Source organism: Grampus griseus (genome assembly GCF_964374135.1).
Source record: "Grampus griseus genome assembly, chromosome: 4".
Taxonomy (NCBI): Eukaryota; Metazoa; Chordata; class Mammalia; order Artiodactyla; family Delphinidae; genus Grampus; species Grampus griseus.
Genome location: NC_138997.1, coordinates 17,792,899 through 17,816,672, shown reverse-complemented (window position 1 = coordinate 17,816,672; position 23,774 = coordinate 17,792,899). Strand labels below are relative to the sequence as shown.

Here is a 23,774-nt window from a genome sequence, read left to right as displayed (position 1 = left end):
AGTTTTATTTTCTTTCTCACACTAGAATATTTTATCCTCTACTGCCTCTCACACTTTTTCTCCTGTTAATATCTGTGTATGGTATGCCTTAAGGAAGGTTTGAGAAGGCCATCAGGGACTCCTCCAGCTCAAGTCCCTCCTCAGGGAAACCCATGGTTCCCAGGAGCAGACCTGCTTTCATATACTTGCCAGGCTCAATCACTGGCTGGGAGCAGCCCGCAGGAGGTATGGCATCAGCACAAACACAGTGATGGAATTCAGAGAGCAGGTGGGGAACCTCGGTCAATTACACTGTAGTTCGCCTTCCATGAGGTGCATTCTCATAACCACCAGAGGTACCCTGGGACATCAATAAGGTCTTCTGTCTTTAAAACTTCCAATGATTTACCTAGTAATTGGTTTACAGCAAGAGCCAAATGTGTTCCACTGTCAGATGGCAATAGGGTAAATTTGGTTTTTTTTTTTAACATTTTACTTTATATTGGAGTATAGCCAATTAACAATGTTGTGATAGTTTCAGGTGCACAGCAAAGGGACTCAGCCATACATATACATGTATCCATTCTCTCCCAAACTCCCCTCCCATCCAGGCTGCCACATAACATTGAGCAGAGTTCCCTGTGCCATACAGTAGGCCCTTGCTGGTTATCCATCTTAAATATAGCAGTGTGTACATGTCAATCCCAAACTCACTGACTATCCCTTTCCCCCATTTTCCCCCCGGTAACCATAAGTTCGTTCTCTAAGTCTGTGAATCTGTTTCTGTTTTGTAAATAAGTTCATTTGTATCATTTCTTTTTAGATTCCGCATATAAGGGATATCACAATATTTCTCTTTCTCTGTCTGACTTACTTCACTCAGTATGAGAATCTCTAGGTCCCTCCATGTTGCTGTGAATGGCGTTGTTTTCATTCTTTTTAATGGCTGAGTAATATTCTTTTGTGTGTGTGTGTGTGTGTGTGTGTGTGTGTGTGTGTGTGTGTGTATATATATATATATATATATACACCCCACATCTTCTTTATGTATTCCTCTATCGAGGGGGATTTAGGTTTCTTCCATGTCTTGGCTATTGTAAACAGTGCTGCAATGAACACTGGGGTGCATGTATCCTTTTGGACTATGTTTTTCTCCAGATATATGCCCAAGAGTGGGATTGCATGGTCACATAGTAGCTCTATTTTTAGTTTTTTAAGAAACCTCCATACTGTTCTCCATAGTGGCTGCACCAATTTACACTCCCACCATCAGTGTAGGAGGGTTCCCTTCTCTCCACACCCTCTCCAGCATTTATTGTTTGTGGACTTTTTGATGATAGTCATTCTAACTGGTGTGAAGTGATACCTCATTGTAGTTTTGATTTGCATTTCTCTAATAATTAGTGGTGTTGACCATCTTTTCATGTGCCTTTTGGCCATCTGTATGTCTTCTTTGGAGAACTGTCTGTTTAGGTCTGCCCACTTTTTGATTGGGTTGTTTGTTTTGAGGATATTAAGCCTCATGAGCTGTTTGTAAATTTTGGAGACTAATCCATCGGGTAAATTTGGGTACACATTATTACAATAGACTTGGTTCTTCAAGTCTCTTTATTACAACAGACTTTATTCTGAGGTCTCTGCCTCAAACAGCCTGCTCCAATTTCTGGCCTGAAGTTTGCAAACTAAATTTAAGTCATAACATACCATATCTGCAATTCAATAATCATTACAATCACCAAAAGTCAAGGTCTAAGAGCAAACTGATGTCATCTAAGAACACCATATACTCCAGTTTCTCCAGTTCCTGACTAGAGCAAGGAAGCTTCTGAAAACATGTAAGTGTCTGAAGAGTCATATAGCTTTACACTTAGAATACCTGAGAAAATTAGATAAATTGACTTTGGTGAAAGACACAACTCTGTAGGTGCCTATCACAATATAACAATAGGATATTATTATAAAATAATATATTAATATAATATAAATTAACATAATTTTATAGTAATTATATATATTATAAACATATCAGTATCAACACTTCTAAGCAATTTAAATTTATTTTTACTCATTTAATTTTCACAACACTATGATGTAGAAAAATTATAATCACCATTTGTAGATGTGGAAACTCAGACACAAAGAGTTTAAGTGCCTTGCCTAAGATTCCACAGCAAATAAGTGCTAGAGTCAGATTTGAGCCCGCGTACTCAGCCTTCAGAATCATGCTCTCAACCATCCACTGTACCTCTCCTGTACCTCCTCTGCCGATGCCGCTTTAGTAGAACGTGGCATAATACAGTCTCAGTGAAATCCACAGAAATCATAAGCTCTGAACATACCATGGCTCCATCTTAATTGCAGGAAGAATTACATTAAACTCACAATTTATGAATTCAGCCAAGACCTGTAATTTCATCAATATGATCATGCTAATGGACAGGGTTTCTCAAACTGTAAGTTAATTCCCATTAGCGGGTCATGACTACTATTTTTTAAAATGAAGTAAAACACCAGAAATCATTCAATGTAATAGAGGTGAAGTGTGTGTATGTGTGTGTATGTGTGTGTGTGTGTGTGTGCTGGTTTCAGAAATGATTTATTAACTAAAGTTTGTGGTTAAAAGAAAAAAAAATAAGTCTTTGTTCAAGGAGCCAACAAATCCTCTTTTAAGAAGGGTTAATTCTATTGCCTCCCTGTGGATCACTAGCAATAATGGCACTGGACAGTCAACACGTTTTAACCTTTTAAGGAGGAAAGCTTGGAGTTTCATCTGAACCAGATAGATTATACTCAGAACTGTAGCCGCCACTTAGCCTGTCTATGAGAAGGTAATAAGGTAGAACGTGGAGTCTTGAAAATTAACCCTTGGGAAATCCCAGGGGAATTAATGCCATTGGTTATTTAATCAGCCATCTCATTCTCTACCAACGCAACCAAAAGACCATTCATCCTCACTAGAACACTTGACACTGGAAAAAGCAACTAAGTACCGAGGTTTGAGCTAGTTCCCACTCTTGTATTTAAGATTCCTTTTTCTGCCTGCTCAGTGCACGAGCCTGACATTTTTCTTTGTTCTTACGGGCATATATCTAGCTTCCTCCCACAGATCTCTTGCCTGGCAAGAACAGAGTCTTAACATTATTCTCCCCCCACAAATGTCAAAAATGCATAAGCATGCAGCGCGTGCTGGGCTGTGGGTGACAAAGAGAGAAAGATACAAGGCAGTCATAGGCAATATCAATTTCTTTCATGCAATTATGCATGGCCTTCACACTCCTAAGGGGGCCATAATTGTAAGAGGTGCCTCTTAGTTTATCCAAGCAGTCAGCTACATCTTACTGCATACCCACTGTGGTGAGAGCTTCGTGTGGTGGATGGTGGGAATTACAGCCCTCACACTCCAGGAGCTTGCAATTCAGTGTAGAGACAAGGCAAACAGGTGTGATTAAAAGATATTACTTCATATTTCAAGAAAAAGAGAATTATTTTTCAAAAAATGTTCAAAATACAAATTACATTTTATTACAGATTCACAAGAATAAACGTTGTACACTTATAAAACATATAATTATCTATGTTTCCTTGAAATTTATTGAGATTTATGAGTTTTGAATAATAAATTTTTATTTATTATTTTTTTGTTTTAGTCCTTCTGACTAAAGATGGCAAATGTTGACTTATGCAAACAAATAATAATAATCAATTTAAAATTAACATTTGCCGTGGTAAAAAGAGCATGGACAGTGGTCGAAATGCATCCAAGCAGCAGTTACTCTAGAAAAGGCCTACAACTGTAAACCACTGCTGAGATAAAAATGAAGGGATCTTCTATTATTTTTTTCCCCAGTTCTTCCAACCAAAGTCTCAACTGCAATCTTTCCCTTTGACCACTAAGAAACATTATAAAATCTGAAGTCCTGTGTATTTATGTCCATTTTAAGTATTTATAGTGAAAAGAATCACTATCACTCAAAGTTGTAATATCTAGACTGTGATTAATGCTTCTGCATTGATTTGCATTCTTATGGGATGCAGAACTTCATGCAGTAGGTGATACAGTCTGTAGCCTAAGATGAGAAACTTGCTCACGTTTTTTTGGCCAGTTCTTGAAGGTATACTACTAACACCCAAGTTTTCTCATTCCAAATTTAATCATCTCTACAGGAGGAGATAGAATGAACTCATGATTTAATGTATAACTGTATGCATCCCATTATTCAACAATAAGCAGTTTTTTACAGATCATCAGAAATGCAAATTGTTTGAATCTGCAAAGAAATCCAGTAAGAAGAGCAAATACTATCATCTGACGCTACATTTATCATTTTCCTACAGTTAACACTCTACAACCAGATGTGTCACCTACCAGAATCCCTACATTATCCTCAATATCAGTAACAATTCTGGAAAACATCTCCCAGTCTCAAGGTATGACTTGTGTGTGTATGAGTGGAAGCTTGCTTCGCCTGACCCCTCCTCACCAAGAAAACCTCACCCATTTAAAAAACAGCTTATTGAGGTATAAGTTATACACAACAAAACTACACATCCTCAAACAAGGGAGGGGACACGAGGAAACTTTTGGAGGTGATGACTCTGTCTAGTACCTTGATTGTGGGGATGGTTTCATGGGTATATGCATGTGTCCAAACTCATCAGATTATATACATTAACTCCCTACCAATCTTGAGTCATGAAACAGAACTCTTTCAGAATGAGATAAAATGTTTTCACTCCAAGACTCATACCTATAAATCACAGAGGCTTACCTAAACGGGGAGTGGGGGAGGTGGGGGGAGGATTGTGAGAATTGGCACACATTAACCAAAGGTGACCTTTTTTCTTTCTTAAAATAATAGGCACTGAGAACGCAAAAAATGCAAGCTCTTCTTCAACCAGCCCCTCTTATTCCAGTGAGTAATACGTGCATCTTCATTCAAGGCAGTAGAACTGCAGAAAGTTTGAATGTTACCCATAAGGGAAGGGATTCAACTATAGACAGCCTTTTCTCAACTTTACTGAACCTGCAATCCCATTATAATCCTATATAATTGCTACCTGCTTTGAAAGTTTCCTCCCATTGAGTCTGGTTTTAATAAATACACTTTGGGGATTTTTTTTTTTTCTTACCTTAGTGCTAAGCAGCTACCACCAGGGGTCAAGGTGAATTGATGGGACTAATCTCTGATAAGCCAAAGTGCATGGGCAGAGATTCCATAAAAGTGAATTTTCACCTTTACAAAACTTTATCTTAATGTTAAAAATGGCCTTTTCAGAAAAGTTCCATTTTAGCAAAAACATATATATGTCAGCCACTGTTTATGCTAGGACTGAATAGAGAATATTCATTAATTTCCCTGAAAATTAAGAATAAGATGAATATATATGAAGCTGTGATAATAAAAGATTATCTTAGGTTTAGGTAAAGTCATTCCATTCAATAAGTCAGTATTGCATTTATTGAGCTGCTGATTCATGCCATCTTCATTTTGGGAGGCACTAATGATCTCATGTAAGGTCTAATATGAACCCAGCAGAACTTACTTAAAACAAATATTTAACCATAACAGTGAAGTGTAACCCACCCTACAAATGAATCTCCTAGCTATTCTCAATCCCCCGGTAAATATAAGGAGTACATATGCCAGCAGATGAGAACACCTAACTAAATAGTAACTATAACATCTATATCTCTACTTATATCCCTATGACAGCTTTTTCCTTTCTTCACTCTTGTTTTAACCTGGGAAATGACTGTCAGAAAAGAAGGCAGATGCTAAAACAAACAAACAAACAGCAAAGACCTTCTTTTAATGAGAACAGCAAAAACTCACCCTAGTTTACTGTAGCAACACCACTCCCCCAAGCAGACATTCACAAATACACACATGCTTATCTTTCTTGGACCATATTGTTCCACCATGATATCCATCTATATCCACTTATGTTATTGTATGCCTTTTTAGTCCTAAGGTATTTTTACAGAAAGATATTAGTGATTTTTTTTTTAAGAAGCCAGCTTTATGACTAGAGCATTTCCACTAGAACCAGTAGAGGATATATATTTCTTTTTCTTCCAGTTTTATTGAGATATAATTGACATACAGCACTGCATAAGTTTTAGGTGTACAGCATAATGATTTGACTTACATACATCATGAAACTTATCACAATAAGTTAGTGAACATCCATCACCTCATATGGATACAAAATTAAAGAAATAGAAAAATGTTTTTTCTTGTGATGAGAACTCTGGGGACTTGCTCTCTTAACAACTTTCATATGTAACATACAACAGAGTTAATTCTATTTATCATGTTATACATTAAAACCCTAGTGCTTATTTATCTTATAATTGGAAGTTTGTGCCTTCTGAATGCCTTCATCCAAGCTATGTATTAGTAACTTCACTATAAACTAGTAAAGAATATAAAGTGTGAATATGGTTCTGACCATAGGGGACAGCTTCTTCCTGGCCAGTCTCCCACCTCCTCATTCCTTCAGTCACCAGGAAAGTGGGAACTGTCTTCCTTAGGTTTGGAGTTTTATTTCAGAAAGGCTACAAGACTGACATCAAGTGGATACATCAGAAATGACAACTAGGGCAAAACCCAGGAATCAGATAATTATCTTCTTTGCTTAAAAAAAAAAATCTTCTTTTAAATAAAATGATGTTTAAAGAAGAAAGGAAGCATACATGCTTTTCCTCAGTTCATGAATGATTTGTTGTGAAATTCAATAGCCACTCTAACTGACAATGTCTCCAATACTTTTTAGGTATCATTTTGCCTGTGGTTATTGCTTTGATTGCAATAACACTTTCAGTCTTTGCTTTGGTGGGTTTGTATCGAATGTGCTGGAAGACAGACCCAGGTAGGTAACAGTGTTTTGTTTCATTTTGTTTTCCTAAAAGGAGAATAAACATGCTTAGTCTAAACTTGAACTTAAACTCTAAAGAGGAGAGAGGCATTATACACAGAAACGAACTGCTGTATTGCTTGATCACAGAGGTAGAGGGAAAGGGGCAGAGAAATCCACTGAATGCCGGTGAAGGTAAGGAGTAGAAATTAGCTACTGATGGCAAATAATATTGAATATGGACACATTTTTTTAAAATGAAAAAGCCCTGGTTTTGTGGGTGGTCAGGGGAATACGGTAGTAAAGAAGGCATAAAGTGACATGCGTTAACTATAGCGAAGATCTGTTCCATTTCCGTATAACAGAAAATAAAGGGAAGTATCGCTAAGAATTTCACTTTGGGACCCATAATTTCAAGAAGAGTGTTTTGTGACTTACTTCCCTCCTGGGAGGCACAGCTGCCTTCCTATGAAGGTGTCTTCCACAACTGTGTGTTCTGCTAATTGAATCAGTTCCTCAGGATTGGACACTATTGCAATTTTTAGAGGGATTCTAGTCCAACAATTCTTTATTATCCTCCTTAATCTCTCCATTAGCTTTGGAAAGTCTTTCTTCTTTCATTGAAAATGACGCTGCCTTCTTTTACATCCTCACTCTTTTTCTTCTTTTTGCTGCTTCATCTTCTTCTCCCTGCCTCTTGAATATTTATGATTCCCATAATGGCATTACATTTTAAAGTCTTTTTTTAAATAAACTTTTAAACCTTAGGATAGATTTAGATTTACAGAAAAGTTGTGAAGATAGGTAGAGAGTTCCCATCTACCCTTATGATTAATATCTTACGTTAGTATGGTATATTTGTCACAATTAATTGACCAAAATTGATACATTATTAACTAAAGTCCCGATTTTATTGAGATTTCTTTTGGTCTTTATTCAGTCTTTTTTCTGTTCCAGGAACTTGAGGTCTCTTTTTATTTCATGCTTCCTCTGAATCCCCCTCCAGTTCCTGGGAACTCACCTATGTTATCTTAAACTTCAATCTATCTTTCCATTTCAGACACCTTCCTGGTTGTATAATGCAGTGCCATGTATTCTGCTTCATCCATGTTATTCCTTCTCTTGGAATGTTCAGCCCACTGCTTAACTTTTATAACACACCTTAACTTTTATAACACACCTAATCTCCATCTTATCCATTAGAATCTAGCTTAAAAACAAACTTAATCCATATTTTTTCGACACCCCATCTCTTTAAGCAGAGTGGAGTGTTCTATTACTTCTAATTCCATAGAATTTAATGATAGCATTCATCACACTATAATATAGTTACTTCTCTATAAGCCTGCTTCCCCTGAAAGTCAAACATCTTATTCTGTCTAGGCTGCTGTAACAAAAATGCCATAGATTGGGTGGCTTAAACAACAAACATCTATTTCTCACAGCTCCCGAGGCTGACAAGTTCAACCAACACACCATCAGATTTGATGTCTGATGAGCGCACTCTTCCTGGTTTTCAGATCTGCCTGTGTCTTCTTGTGGCAGAGGGGACAAGAGAATTCTCTGGGGTCTCTTTTATAAGGGCACTAAGCCATTCCTAAGGACTCTGCCCTCATGACCTAATCACTTTCCAAAGGCCCAGCATCCTAATACCATCACATTGGGCATTAAGATTTAACATATGAATTTTGAGGGGACACAAACATTCAGTCCATAACTTCAGGCAACCCCTCCAAGTCACAAACTACGTATGACTCACATGGCATTGTGCATAATAACTAGCAGAGAGAGCCTTATGATACGCTTGTTGAGTTAAATTTTGTAATTTTCAGTAAAATAGAACCTTCCCTTTCCTCACTTTAATTCTAAACAGTTCACTAACAGAACTCTACCTAAGTCTCATATACTGTTAAAAAGTAAAAATGAATCATTTTTATGAGCCACGCTCTTCTTTGTTTACCCCATGGACAATGTGCCCCCAGGACACTAATGAATGCTGTTCCTGAGGCCAATCGCTGACTGTGCAGGGCGCGGACAGTTTGGCGCCTGAGCAAGACAGTGCAAGGGAAAGTAATGATATGAAAACAGCAGTGTTCATTTTAGCTCTTGCTGTAAAATAAGAAGAAAACAAATCAACGTCTTTCCCTCTGGGAGTTAGTGAATAAACTTCTTAATAAAGTCTGAAATATGTTTCTTCACTCAGTTTCCAGAGGGGAAATAGCATTTTTATAAATCAGTTTAATTTCTCTAAGTTTCTAAACCACCAATCCTATCTTTTATGGGAACTCAACCAATCTAGTTGAAGCCAGTGGGTGTTGAGTATACAGGATAGGGGAAAAAAACTGTGGGCTAAATCCATCAGTAAAAATACCCTGTAGTGAAAAACTGCTTTGCTTAGGAAGATTTGCAAATAAGTTATTTGAAAAGTTGACACTTTCTATTAAAGGGGACTTTATAGGTGAACTGGATTGTTGTTAAAACCCTACTGATGGTAGGGAAGATGAAGTTAGAGCTAGTTGGTGAGCAGCATACCGTGCCATGAATTAAATTCTAGGGATTAAGATTCATGTTGGAGTAACTTAGTCAAGGTGACAGAAATAGCAGTAGCCAAAATTTTTGTGGAGATCAACGTCTTTATAAAACAATGATGGTCAAAGTCAAGAGAATGATATTCAAAAGGCATATCCTGATATGAGCTACCTTAGAGATGAAAAGAAATCCAAGAGATGGGAGCCGAGCCATGGAATAAAATCACAGCAAAATCCGGAATAAAGCAAGGCCCTTAAGTGATTACATTAAATATTCTGCCTAATAGGCCACAGACCAATGCAAGGTTTGACCAGCATGATCTGCTCCCGAGAGGCCATGCTCTTGTGCAGAATGAATCACTCTGCGTTCTCACGAGCCCGGCTTGCTTTCTACCGACCCTCGTGGAACAGCCCGGCAAAGCGGACAGAAGATGAGTTACAGTTAGTAGGCTCAGTGACGTTTTGTAGGGCACTTCTGAGAAGCTGAATCCGTGGGCTTCAGATGCAATTAGAAGCAATAGCAGCATCGTGGCTCACCACAAATACAGAGATTTAGGTCCCCAGAGAGAGCAACATACAAAGAAAAGCCAAAAATTCAATTCTTTGTTTTAAGAAGGTAATTCAATACTCTGAGAAGCATTTGTTTCCAGAGATACTGAAACCTTTTTTGGTGTCTGTGGGATGTACAATAATGGATAATAGTTCCACACAGTGATACGAAACTATAAGATTAAAATTAGTCCAGAGCTAAGTTCAGTGGAGTTGACCTAGTTGAGACTATACCATGAATGGATTAGCTGTGACTGAGGAATGAGTAGTCACCACGTCTGAGGAAATGGTCAGTGGGGCGGGGAATGGGGCGAGAGACTGAAAAGTTAAAAATTGGCTTTAGAGACATCTTTGAGCAGAAAGTGGCAGGGGTCTCAGGTTTTTTGCAGCTAAGCTCCGCACAGCTCTAATAACAATTCCCTCCTCTCCTAGGCACACCTGAAAATGGAAATGACCAGTAAGTAATGCTGCATCATTGTTTTCTTCTAGAAGCTCTGACCCTGTCATTTATATAGAGGAAAGTATTGATCCTCTATTCATACTTCTTCGGGTTTTTCAAGCATTTTGCAGAAGGCATAGTATATGGGGTTTGGCTACCTATTTGTCAGAGAGCTCTCAAGTATGAGAAATTCCAACAACTGGCTCTTAAGCTTGGGTAAAGTGGTAAAATCAGAAATCAAAAGTTGCCAAAAAAATCATAGAAAAACATAGCTAGAGTTTTAAAATAGTTTTCCCATTGAAATTTTCAATATGCTTCTCACAATTAGGGAAAAATCATGCCTGCACCTTAAGACAGCTCTGAGTGGCTTTACTTTAACAACAGATGGTTATTTTGCTTCGACTTTACTAAAACAAACAAAGCAGTTGTTAGCAATCCTACCAACTGTTACAATCAAGGTGCTGCAAAGAGACAAACTATTTTAATGTCAAAACCAAATTCTGTGGTTAAGTTTTCTGTGTTGACCTGACTTTGTAGCCCTTTTTGTGGGTGTTTTTGTATATTCATTGGGATGTGAACTTTAAGAATAATGTCCCAGGCTTCCCTGGTGGCGCAGCGGTTGAGAGTCCACCTGCCAATGGGGACACGGGTTCGTGCCCTGGTCCGGGAAGATCCCACATGCCGCAGAGTGGCTGGGCCCGTGAGCCATGGCCGCTGAGCCTGTGCATCTGGAGCCTGTGCTCCGCAACGGCAGAGGCCACAACAGTGAGAGGCCCGCGTACTGGAAAAAAAGAATAATGTCCCTACACCACCTACCATTCTTAATTAAAAGTAGAGGTTCTTGAGATATCCAAGGAGAGGAATTGGGGTTTGAAACTATTTTGAGTCTGAGAAGGGATAGGTGGGAACTCTTGTTGAAATAGACAGTTCAGACACTATACTGCAGTATCCACGACCTCATGAAAAGGAATTACCCAGAACTCAGATCAGTCCAAAAGGTTTGGAAACATTTCTATGTCTTCCCCTCACAATTAGGAAGTGGAAGCATGTGCAACATGGACCTCATGACAGGTGGGGTTTTTTTTTTTTTTTTCGGCTGTGCCACTCGGCATGAGGGATGTTAGTTCTCCCACCAGGGATCGAACCTGTGCCCCCTGCATTGGGATCGCGGAGTCTTAACCACTGGACTGCCAGGGAAGTCCCTACGTGACCCATCTTGATGTTTAATTTAGCTGATGATCATCACCATAACAGAATAACAGAGATTTATTGGCTTGATTCCAGAAATGAAAGTGCTATAAAAGTATATGTGTCTGTACATGAAGAAACACAAGTTTTGCCGTAGAAACACACAAAAATATATATGCACGTGTATATTCTTCTTTCTGTTTGTATCATGTTTCCTTTCCTTCACAGATATGTAATGCTAATTACTGTGGCGCTAACTTAATGTTTTCTGTTTCCAAATAGACCTCAGTCCGATAAAGAGAGTGTGAAGCTTCTCACCGTTAAGACAATTTCTCATGAGTCTGGTAAGCTCCCAGATTGTCGATTAGATGAAAAATGGTTATTTCAAAATCTAACTTGGATTTTGTTCATGTGAACATAACCAAAAAGCATAACTTCTCTAGAAAAACTCAATCATTAACTCCCAAGAAATACAAAATTCTCCTATGAAGAAAAGATGAGCCCTAGAAATATCATTTTTGGTAAGATTATTAGACTCTCTGGCTTTTGGAGGTTGCATGCAGATGTGTTCTCAAGAATGGGTGGTGACTAGAGGCATTTTCTATTCTGCAGTAGTGGCAGAAAAAACACTAAGTATGCCGCAGGGTTTTTTTAAAAGTATTGCTGTTGTTTTGTTTCATTTTTGGTAATGGCTGTGTACAGTCAACTGGAACTAGGATTCATCAGTTAAAATGTATATCATATTTTATATCACTTCAAATACTTTAATTGAGCTTCTCAGTAAGGACAAAACAGTTTCCTACTGATAAAATTTACATTTCTTTTTTCTAGTCTCTTAGGTTTTGATTTTGTTTGGTTTGCAATCTAAAAAGATTTTCAAAATACAGATATGATTTGTATGAATTATATTTGTATCGAAAGCAATGAAAAATGAGATGCTAGATAGTTTTTAAAAATTAAAAAAACACAGATTACATTTTTGTTTTGAGTAAACAAAATATTTAAAACATCAATATGACCAAAAAAATAAAAAGTATATAAATAAAAAGTAATTATGAGTTTTATGAAACAACCTATGTGGCTCTAATTTAAATATCAAGTTACATCAAGACATTTACTATATTCAGTCCCCCCAATTTTACCTATACAAAATACTCCCACAATACATATGTTATGTGAAGTGAGAGCTATCAGATGATAAACATTATAAATATGTGGCAAAAACGATTTTGTAAAACAAAAGGCTATAAATATAGTCCCAATTGAAGAGCAAGATATCAAAGGCTGAATAAGGTCCCCATTTCAGGTAGGAGATTCTAACTAGAACAAATTACAACAGATAAACAAAAGAGGTTGAAAAGCAAGGGCACCCAAAATCTGCAGCGACATGGCCAAATCCCTCATGGGAGCCATTTTCTCTTAAGAGAGACTTTCATTCTTGTATCTCTTACGCATTTCTTTATTCCCACACTGTTCTCTTGAAGGTAACCATATGAATGAATGAAAGAGTAAAATTCCTCCACAGGATAATTGGAAACCACTCACCAGTTTCTCCTGGCTGTTTACCAGCCTTGACTAAGTAGCTGAGCCTATTCTACTTGGTCAAGGAAAACCTCCAGGCAAGGAGACTAAACGTGGACCAGTCCTGAGTAAGGTTATGAAGGACCCGGAGTGCGACTACACCATTTATCAAGAAAAGCTCTCAGAATCTGCCTGTGACTTGTGAGCAGCATGACAACCTGTAATTTCATGCACGCTCCTTTATCCCCTCGGGATTTAAACCGAACACTCGGCAGCTTCTGGGGGTCTCCAAGCTGTGGACCAGAAGCCTCCGTATAGGAGCCCTTGGCTCTCCTGGTGAGGAGGGGCCTGAGATCAGGACCACCTGCTCTGCTACCTGTGTCTACCAGGGAAATGACAAGTGACACCAGAATCGCGGCTTTCAGGAGGGGAAATCCACAGAGAAACCTTGTGTTTCTTGGTTGCTAATTTGCTTTCTGATTCTTCTTCAAGGCCCAAGGATAATTCTGTGTAAGCTACTATCTCCCACCGTCATACTAACTGCAATAATAAGTGGGTAGATCACGGTGGGATAGTTAAGAAGACCCTGAACTACCCAAAGTTCCTTTTCTTCATAAGTAGCTTTTCAGGTCATAGGTCTAAGGAGGAAATATTACTATGGAAATAATAAGATCTAGTCTCTGGTACTTTTATTTCTGCCAACCTCAAGTTAGGAAGCACACTTCTTTTAAGAAAATAATCTCTCAAAAGTCAACCTAGCTGATTATAGAAAATATTTGGTAATAGGGGAAAACTAAAACGGGTGACTCTGAGTTGATTTCAGTAGCCTAGAACTGATAATCTAAAACAATGCCCTCCAAATTCTCTTTGTACTACCACAGTTTTTATTAAAGTCTGTCCACCATTAACAGGATTTGATGGTTCCTGAAACACCTGCAAACAAATCTCTTTCTACCTTCTTTCAAAACTTATTCAAACATGCTTTCGTTATAAAATTATGCTCACCACACTCAATAGAAATTACATTATTATAATTATTTTCACTTAAATCTCTCTTCCCTAATAGTGACATCATTCTAAAATATAACTAGAATAGTCTGAAATGATTAGGTTTTATGTAAGTTCACAGGTTTAGCCTAAATTTCCACTATCTCCTATATAAAAATTTTTAAATAGTTAAAAAATACAGAAAAAGAATTTGATAGAATATGTGACTATTCACCACTCAGAACTGATGATTGTTATATATTTCATATTATGTGCTACATGGCCTAAGGGACATAGTATTAATTAATGCACCAATGTGGGTAACAACATGAAATTTGAGATTCAATGGTCTTAAGAATTCATTGGATTGGTCAGTATGTCAATTTATAAACTCTGGTCTTATATCTCAAAATCAATTTTGCCATTTTAGAGGTCAATATATCATGTTTCCAAGGAAACAGAGCTCTGCAGCAACTCACCTTCAGGGGAATGCCAGTGGATACTAAATTTTCTGGGTTTCTACAAGCCTCTATGTGTAATGGTTATTGTTCTGAGTATTTTCTCTGGATAAGACAGTTCCTTGCCTCAAGTCCTCCTCCTCTAATTGGCCATGGTGTTCATCCATCCACACTTCCTGCTTCTTCTAAATATGTTCTTTGTCAAGCAGGGTTCTTCCGTTGAAAATGTGGCCCATAATGTTTAAAATTTGATTATTTCAATTGGGAGCTTTCTTTAATGTAAAAGAGAAAGCCTACTAGGGTATACACAAGAACGTGCTTTCAGAAAAAAATGAGCACCAAACATAGCAGATCACGGAGTCCTTTATGAGAACATATAAGATGCCACTCAGGTTTAGTAAGAAGTCTTGCCAAGTTAAACATCCTCATGATTTACTACAAAATATACATGTGACATGATGCATTTTCAAGATGATTCCCACTTACACCACTCCTCAGAAAGTTAATGTACATTATCTCATTTTTAACATGTAAGGCTATACAAATATGAAGAAAATTGCCTAAATTAAGGAATACATGATTCCACAAAAGAAAGAAAATACTGTATCACTGAATTTAATTTCAAAGCATCACTTGGTTTTGAACTATTTGGAGGAAGAAAAAGCAGATCTGAATCCATTTATAATTTATAATTTATAATTTTCCTTTGCTTAGAAAACTCTGATAAGTTTTAATTACTTAAGATTAAGTTCCAACACTTTAGCACGTCTACAAGGCCTTTCATGATGTGCCAGATTTCACTTGCTCAAATTTTGAACCACTTAATAACATGTACTTCCCAGATGTCACTCATCTCCTATCCTCTGTGTTCCTCACTGAGCTCAAGCTCTTTTGAAGGGGGAGACAGCACCTTGGTCTCCTTTGTCACTCCCACCTCCCCTCATACGCATTGTTGTTACTTGAATCTACATGAAAGACACAGGTAATGTGAAATGCTTTGAACACAAATCCAAGAGCAAGTAAAAATGCTTGGGGGCTTCCCTGGTGACGCAGTGGTTAAGAATCCGCCTGCCAATGCAGGGGACACGGGTTCGAGCCCTGGGCCGGGAAGATCCCACATGCTGCGGAGCAACTAAGCCCATGTGCCACAACTACTGAGCCCGCGCACCTACAGCCCGTGCTCTGCAACAAGAGAAGCCACCGCAGTGAGAAGCCTGAGCACCACAATGAAGAGTAGCCCCTGCTCGCTGCAACTAGAGAAAGCCCCCGTGCAGCAACGAAGACCCAATGCAGCCAAAAATAAATTAAATAAATAAATTAAAAAAAAAATGCTTGGAGCCTCTCAGCTCCCCATCATCCTAAGTTAATATTTATCTTTATATTGATGATGGAATAACATGGTTATTTTGAGCAATGTTCCCTGTGCTGCTTTGTACGTCACCAAAATATTCACGTTGGCCTATAAATTCATTTTCACAAAACTCTCACTGAATTATTTAAACAAAGGACCCTAGAATGTTTTCCTGATAAAATGGCATTTTAAATATATATGTAGTTTTGCTCAGGCACAGCCAGCTTATGGAACAAGCAAAATTCAATAACTTATTCCCTAGGGCGCCTCTCTTGCTATCACCTCCCAACTCACACCCCCTATCTGCAGGGAGTGAGTTAGCATTGCTCTTCTAGGGTAAAAATAAACAATGGCCGAATAAAGCTCATAAATCTTGGTGAACAATTTCCAGGCAATACCAAGAGGTAAGTTGTGGCTCTAATGACGTTCTTGAAGGGAAATTGGACTTTCCTTGAAAAACAGAAAACAAGCCAAGAAACTTGTATTTTCATCGTTATTCACCCTCTGAACTTATAGATCAAAGCATATCTTCTGCTTTTAGGTGAGCACTCTGCACAAGGAAAAACCAAGAACTGACAGCTTGATGAATCCTCTCCACACCTGGGCAATAAATATGTAAGTTCCCTAATTCCACTCACTGAGATACTCATTAATATCTGTTTTGTTAGCCTGCTGCAGCTCAGATTATTTTTAAAGACTTTTATAACCTGAAAAGTTAATAGCTTGTGTCAGTTAAACCATCATTTTCTATTTGTCTAAAAACAAACTCTAAGAACATTTGCCAGAGAAATAAATGTCTTGGGGGCTGTAGAAGATTCTTCCAGTTGCCCTGCCTACCTCAGGAATGATACAATTCCTCCTTTCTGCCTGTTGGTAATGTTTCCTCGTAGATGCAGTTTGCCTCTGCCTGGGTCAGCATATATATACTTAACAGTGGCAGTTACACAGGATTCTATTGCTAAGGAAGATTTGCAGGACCCAAAATGACAGTAAAAAAAAAAAAAATAGTATATGACATAGGAGCTGCATTAAGGTAAGAATGCGCATCACAGCCAAAGGTTGGCTCAGGGAGAGGGGTCCAGAGATGCCAGGTGGGAGGTCCAATTGTCCTCCCTCAGTAAGAACCATACCCAGGTGTACTTTCTCTCTGGAGCCAGGAACCATGGATGTGTGCACAAAGTACCTCAAACAAGGTGATCCAAAATGCACTCTCAGCTGGGGTTTCTTATACAGTAAGTCCCCTACATATGAACCTTCAAGTTGCGAACTTTCAAAGATGGCGAACATGCATTCCATCAACGTCAGGCATGAGTGAAATTGCACTCTGTCTCCTATTGCTAACGACCCTTCAGCTCTACCATCTCCCACCTCCTCTCCCTCCTCCAGTCAGTAACTCTTCTTGCCTGTTGACTCGATGCCAGCCCCTGTATGCCAGCTGTTGTACTCCTGTACTTTTCAAAGTACCATACTGTAAGAGTAAAAAGGTTTCCTTCATTTTTTGTTTTTTTAATGTATTATTTGTGTGAAAAGTATTATAAACCTATGACAGTACAGTACTATACAGCTGATTGTGTTAGTTGGGTACCTAGGCTAACTTTGTTGGACTTACGAACAAATTGGACTTACGAGCACACTCTTGGAACAGAACTCGTTAGTATACAGGGAACTTACAGAACCCAGATGGTCATGTAGGCACATTCTTGCTGTATAACTAGATGAGCGACAGAGCCCTCCATGTGTCTCAATGAGACCAGATGCAAGGTGATCAATCTCATTACATTAATTGTTAATCAATGAATAGTTGAAGCCTCTCAGAACTATGATTACAAGCAACTGCTATTCTGTGCGTTCCATTCTTTGACCAGGAGTCAGTGCAATGCAGGTACATGTCTTATTTCAGTAAAACAACTCAGCCCGATTTCAGGCCTGCTGGAATTAACCTTTCCAGCTTAGCATGGGACCGTCTTTTGCTTTTCTAGAATTGGGTAAGAAAAGTTTCTTTTGACTTATTTTTCACAAGCAGCATTGATTAAGTGCCCTCACAATTAGGGTTTGATCATTTTTAGAACCTGCAGAGAAATTTACCCTTTAGCAACTAATAGTAAAAAAGCAAAAGAACAGATAAATAGGTGTATGCCCAGAATTGGCCTAAACACAATGGTAGTCACTCTGGGTAGCGTCCGGGGGGAATATCATTGTTATGCCCACTACCTATGTCTACTTCCCAGCACAAAGACAGTGCTGTTATGGATACTCAGCCAGTGTTTATTGAATAAATGATGCCAGCCATGCTTCTCTGGCCAGGAGCAGGAGATGTAAACAAAGGAGTGTCATCCAGACATGCATCAGTGTCAGAATTTCATCCTTCTCTAGCCAGCAAGGGGTGGGTTAGGATGAGAGGAATCTGGGCCTTTGCCTATCCTTTTGCAATGCACTCTTTCAGATGCAAGATTCAAGAACCTGAGAAGTGTGAGAAATTTGTGGAGACGTGGTCCAGCCCTCTCTAGTATATGGCAAGCTTCCTTCCGTACAAGCTATGGTTTCTTTGCAATCCTGTGGCTAGTAAAAGGATGCCTTCCAGATAGTTAAAATGCTCAAATCTTAGTGACTAATTGTCCAGTTTGGAGGAAGAAGAAGTCTTCTGTTCAGTTGGGAAGAGAAAGAAAGAAGAGTCTCTATGCAGGAGACAGTCTCTATACAGAAGAAAAGGAAGAGTACTGACCCAAACAAGCTCAACAAAATGAATTATTATCCAACTCCCATTCCTTTCAATTTTTGTACTTGAAAAAATGTTCCTAGCCTCTAATCTCATGTCTTTTGATTTGCAGAGGTAAATAGCTTCTGTTGCCTTTCTGAGTAATTGTGGAATTACATAACAATGTTCTGAAGAGTAAAGATGAAAGTAATGGGAAGAAACATATTTGAAATTGGTCAGTTCTATTGTCTATTTGTCTTACTCTTTTTCAATATATTTCTATTAGCAACCATTGTACTTTAAATGTAGTAACCGCTGAGTAATTGCTTCCTCCTAGAAATCAGATATCACCTAGAAATAAGATATCAACTCAGAAATTCAGGATAAATAAGAATGCATTTATCAGAACTAGAAGTTGAGAAAAGAAATTGAGAAGTCTTTGGATTGGTATGCAACCGCAAACACTGATACGGACACATTCACTCATGTTAAAATTTTTCACCTCAGGATAAATTTCTAGATGTATTTAATGCCTGCTGCTTCGTATAATGATCATCTATTTTGTGCTGAATGTTACATTTAATGGAATTCCAAAATACCTTTAATCTATGACCCTTGCCCTCTCTGCAAAGCTTTGTCTAGTGAGAAAATGAAATCGCACATAAGAAATAAGAAAATAGAGAAAAAAGTTAAAAAGCTATATGGGCATGATTGATACAACTGATCAATTCAATCTAGTTCTAAAATCTCTTACGACTTTTATGTCAACAAGTGGAAGGTTGACAGGAGTTTCAAAAAATATTATCCTTCACTGCAGATTTACTGCTATATTTAGGGACCATAATTTATTTAGAATAAGAAAATGATTATTTTAGTTTAAGCTTTCCCTGTATAATTCATTTTCCTCCCAGCGACTAGCTGATACCTCCCTCAAAATGGCTGTTAGTGCAAAAGTAACTTGTGGTAAGTTTTGAAGGCCGCTGGAATCAATGATTAGAGATACATTAGCTGTATGTACTTCTACACATATTTGTGCTCACTTATAATGCAAATATGCTCTGTTATCTTCTTCTGAGATTAATTATTTTATGACAAAGTGACAAGGAATTGATCTGCTGTTACATAGGACTTCTGCTAAGGCCAGAATTTTTATGCCAAAATGTAGAGCAGGAAAGCACATCCTTTTCTTACTGATGCCAACAAATGGTCTGAACAAATTGGTTAATAATGAGTGTGAAGGGACATTAGCTAATAATATCTATATGGGGAAAATATATAAAAAGCTAAATGTAAAAAAAAGTAGAAGAAAAATTTGTTAGGTTGTATTATGTGTCTGATTAAGAATTTTCAGACCAGGAAACAATATAACACAATGGAAATAATAGGAATTCTGCTATATCATGACTTAAAATTTCCAAACATAAAAATTATGTTTGTCATAAATGTGAGACCAATTCATTAATATTTTAAATATACAAAGACAGTTATACAAATCATAAATTTTTTAAATGAGCAAAGGCCAGGAACAGGCAATTCACAGAGGAGGAAATAAAAATGGTAATATAAAATTATAGAAGAGTTCCTGTACTATTACTAATCAAAAATGGAATTAAGACCAAAAAAATTATAACCTTCAAGTACTTGAGTTTTTCTTTTCCTAATTTCTAAAAATCATACTGGTGAAGCAAATAGTATCATATGCTGCATTTGACAGTATAAATTGGATTAACTGGATTAATCTTTCCAAAGAGCAGTTTGGTAATATTCACTAAGAGACTTAAAATATTCACATTTGTCACCTAGTAACTTCACTTTTAGGAAATTTTCAAAAGGAAATTATTTGAAATGTGATTAAAGATTAATATACAAAGAATGGTAGCAAACATTTAGAAACAGCATGTCCAGTGGTATGGAAATTTCAGATAAATTAGGTATAATCCAATCAATGACATTATACAACTAGCAAAAGTGATTATCAAGACAATTTTTAAATTGCATGTAGACATGTCCAAGATATATCTTAAATGAGGGAAAAAACAATTTTAGAACTGAAAAGAAAGTCTTTTGATTGTTCTGAGAGCAATCCTGTGCTTTAGAAGGGAGGAGACCTACTGCCACCTGGCCACTCCCTCTCCAGTAGGTCTCCTGTCCGTTCTGTTCCAAGCCACCTGCCAGTTTAAGAAGTGAGGGGAGTTTCAGATCAACGAAGAACCAAGGGGCAGCAAGACCAATAACTTGTATGAAAGTCTCATCCCACAGATCCTCAACAAAGTGGAATGTTACCCATTTCTATTTTTCTTGCAGATGCAATTCACTGTACTTCTGTAATTTTCTAAATGATATCCTTGATAATCTAAAAGCATCTTTGTGAACTTCCAGAAAAGCTTAACATGTTCTTCAATTATTTTTCTTACATTTTAAAATGAAGAATGAGGGCTAAAAAGAAAACATCACAAGTAAAGCAAGATTTATTTTCTGATCCTAGTCTATGGCCTTCAACAAATTTCTTTATAATGCTTTGCAGTAGGTTCCACATCTATAAAACCAGGATAGAATGACCTTTTCTCCTAGAACCATTGTGCTTCTTTGCTTATAAAGTGTTGTCAATATGATTAAAGAATCTATCATGGGGGCTTCCCTGGTGGCGCAGTGGTTGAGAGTCCGCCTGCCGATGCAGGGGACACGGGTTCGTGCCCCGGTCCGGGAAGATCCCACATGCCGCGGAGCGGCTGGGCCCGTGAGACATGGCCGCTGAGCCTGCGCGTCCGGAGCCTGTGCTCCGCAATGGGAGAGACCACAGCAGTGAGAGGCCCGCGTACCAAAAAAAAAAAGAAAGAAAGAAAAGCCCTGCTTTACAGTCCTTTCCACAGACTAAGACTTGACCTGGATCCTGTGTCCACTCTCTGGTCTTCCAACTGTCCCGCAAGACACAGTAACCAGTGTCCGGCTCCCGCACTGCAAGGCAGCAATGCAACCATCCCTAGCAAAGGTCCTGCCTCACCGATCATGCCATGAGGGAGCAAGATGCAGGTCTCCACGCTGGTCCACTGCCCACCCTCACCCCCACCATATCATCCTCCTCCCAGACTCCAGCAAACCACCAGCACTGCCATCAGCAGCACGACAGCACCTACCCTGCCATGCCGGACATGTGCCCCTTTCCCAATTAAAGCACAGAAGCTTCCATCTCCTGCTGTTTTGGGGCGCCAATACAGAAAGTTCTTTCTGTACCGCAAACAAGAAAACCCAAAGTAATAAACCAAAGCCCTGACTCTCCTTTCTGTGAAGGAGAAGTGCAGAGTTGCCTGTTCACTCTTCTCCCTGATAAGTACACGGAAGCAAAGCATGAAAGTTGCCAATCAATTTCTTAATTACTCACATTGTTACCCCAAGCAACAGACCTCGAACGATGTCGCGTTAGTGATAGGGTGCGGTGAAGTGCTTTCATCAGAAGAGGAATACGATGAGATTTGTGCTTGAGACACATCACTGAGTGTTCAGTGTGGAAGATTAATTCAACAGGAGTAAGACTGGCAGCGGAGAGGTCAGAGGGCTATTTCAGTATTCCCTGGGAAAAGAACAAGGGCTTCACCAGGTCTGCAGATACAGTAGGGATACAGAGGAAGAGGCAGAATAGAAAAGAATTGTCTGGAAGGTGACATTCTCCAGAGGTAGGGATTGTGTGAATGTAGGCATTGGGGAAGGAGAACTATTAGGGATATAGATTATGCCCACACATCAAGCATGAGTGCCTGGATGGATCATGAAGGTAAGAGCAAAGATTGGAATTACGGAGCGAGAGGGAATAGGTTTGGGAGGCAGTCTAGTGGGTTTCCTTTCAGACTTGTTGAGGTTGAAGTGCTTATGAGACATTCCAGTGACTCTACTGGGTGGAAAAATTCAGCTGGTCGCTAACATTTCTTACCAAGAGATGGTGTCCCCCAGCATCTCTACGTCTTCACTTTCTTAGAATCTGACCTTTTTTGTTTCCCCCTTTCCCACCCCACAGGCTTACTCTTCAGCTTCTGTGCTCCACGGTTAGAAAGGGAGAAAGCCCTGTGGATTCAATCCTGACCTCCAATCCTGCTCGCCAGTGTGCACCTGTCCCAATAAAGTGATGTCCAGATGACACGCAATAATCTAAGAGAATCGGAAACCATCCTGGGCCTTTCCTGTCCTTTAAGATGTGAAAAAACACATTACACATTCCTAGGGGAGGGAATTTTAGGAGGGGCATCTGTGAGCAGGTAACCTGACAGCCCAGGCAGGTGCCTTCACTGATGAAATGACTGTCCCTTGAGTTTAAAGTTTTCAGAACTAACATTTCTTATCCACGGAGACTTTCCTACTTTCTCAGTGTTCTTTTATTACCTAACGTTTGTATTTATTGTTTTCTACTATGTTAATGCAGGGAAAATTTGCAAGTGTATTATTAAATATTGGGTCAAAATCCTGCCATGCCACTTTGTACATAAAGATATTTTATTCATACTTACATGTGTTACTTTTCATGAATAATTGCTGTACTCAACACACTAAAAATATGATAATATGACTGTGAAAATGGCAATGATATTGTCTTCCCATAATTATGAGTATTTTTGGATTGATTATTAGACTATGAGAACTCACTAATGAAAGGCATCTAATAAGTGAGAAAGGGACAAAGGATTCACGTTATCAGACCCTGTTCAAGGGAAGTCAATTTACCATTTCTTTGGTCTTTCTCTTTGTAATTCACACTATGTGACAAGGATGTAAGGGCATTTATGACACTGTACTGCATTCATTATGAAGATAACAGTACTGTGATTTTTCATAATCGATTTGATTGACACTATCTCTGTGCATTTTTATTTTCTTTTAGAAATGTACTGATTTGTTCTAGCAATCATTCTTAAATCTCCAGTTTGTAGAAACCAACATTTCATAAATACATAATTGTGATATTATTTTTCAGTGTATCACTTTCCTAAAAATACCATATGATTATAGCTGCCGCTCCATCAGGGTCAAATTCTTCTGTTGAAGGCTGAATGATAAACCTTGACCACTCCTTGGACACAAGGGATCAAGACATCATGATGGCTGAAGTTCTGTGGAAAGTTCTGGAACAAAAACGCTGCCAGGGGCAGCTCTTTAACTTTTATGATTGCCTAAGCTGATTTCGGTGCTAAATTATCCTAGTGATACAAGGACAATGTAGTAGAGACAGAGGGTA

At 38.4% G+C, this 23,774-nt stretch overlaps 1 protein-coding gene across 2 annotated transcripts in view; it reads left to right on the top strand.

The window, feature by feature from the left end:
- Positions 1-23,416, top strand: part of EMCN (endomucin) — a 92,680-nt gene extending 69,264 nt beyond the window's left edge. Inside the window, exons 6-12 of one of the 2 annotated variants that reach the window (XM_082653842.1) lie at positions 4,315-4,407; positions 4,839-4,892; positions 6,757-6,852; positions 10,347-10,371; positions 11,824-11,885; positions 16,400-16,473; positions 22,563-23,416. In XM_082653842.1, coding sequence (XP_082509968.1) covers positions 4,315-4,407; positions 4,839-4,892; positions 6,757-6,852; positions 10,347-10,371; positions 11,824-11,885; positions 16,400-16,434 — 365 coding nt within the window. In that variant the 3' untranslated portion in view covers positions 16,435-16,473; positions 22,563-23,416. Of the gene's footprint in view, positions 1-4,314; positions 4,408-4,838; positions 4,893-6,756; positions 6,853-10,346; positions 10,372-11,823; positions 11,886-16,399; positions 16,474-18,686; positions 19,023-22,562 lie in introns of those variants that run through there. The other variant, XM_082653843.1, reaches the window with a different exon arrangement.
- The last annotated feature ends 358 nt before the right edge of the window (positions 23,417-23,774 follow it).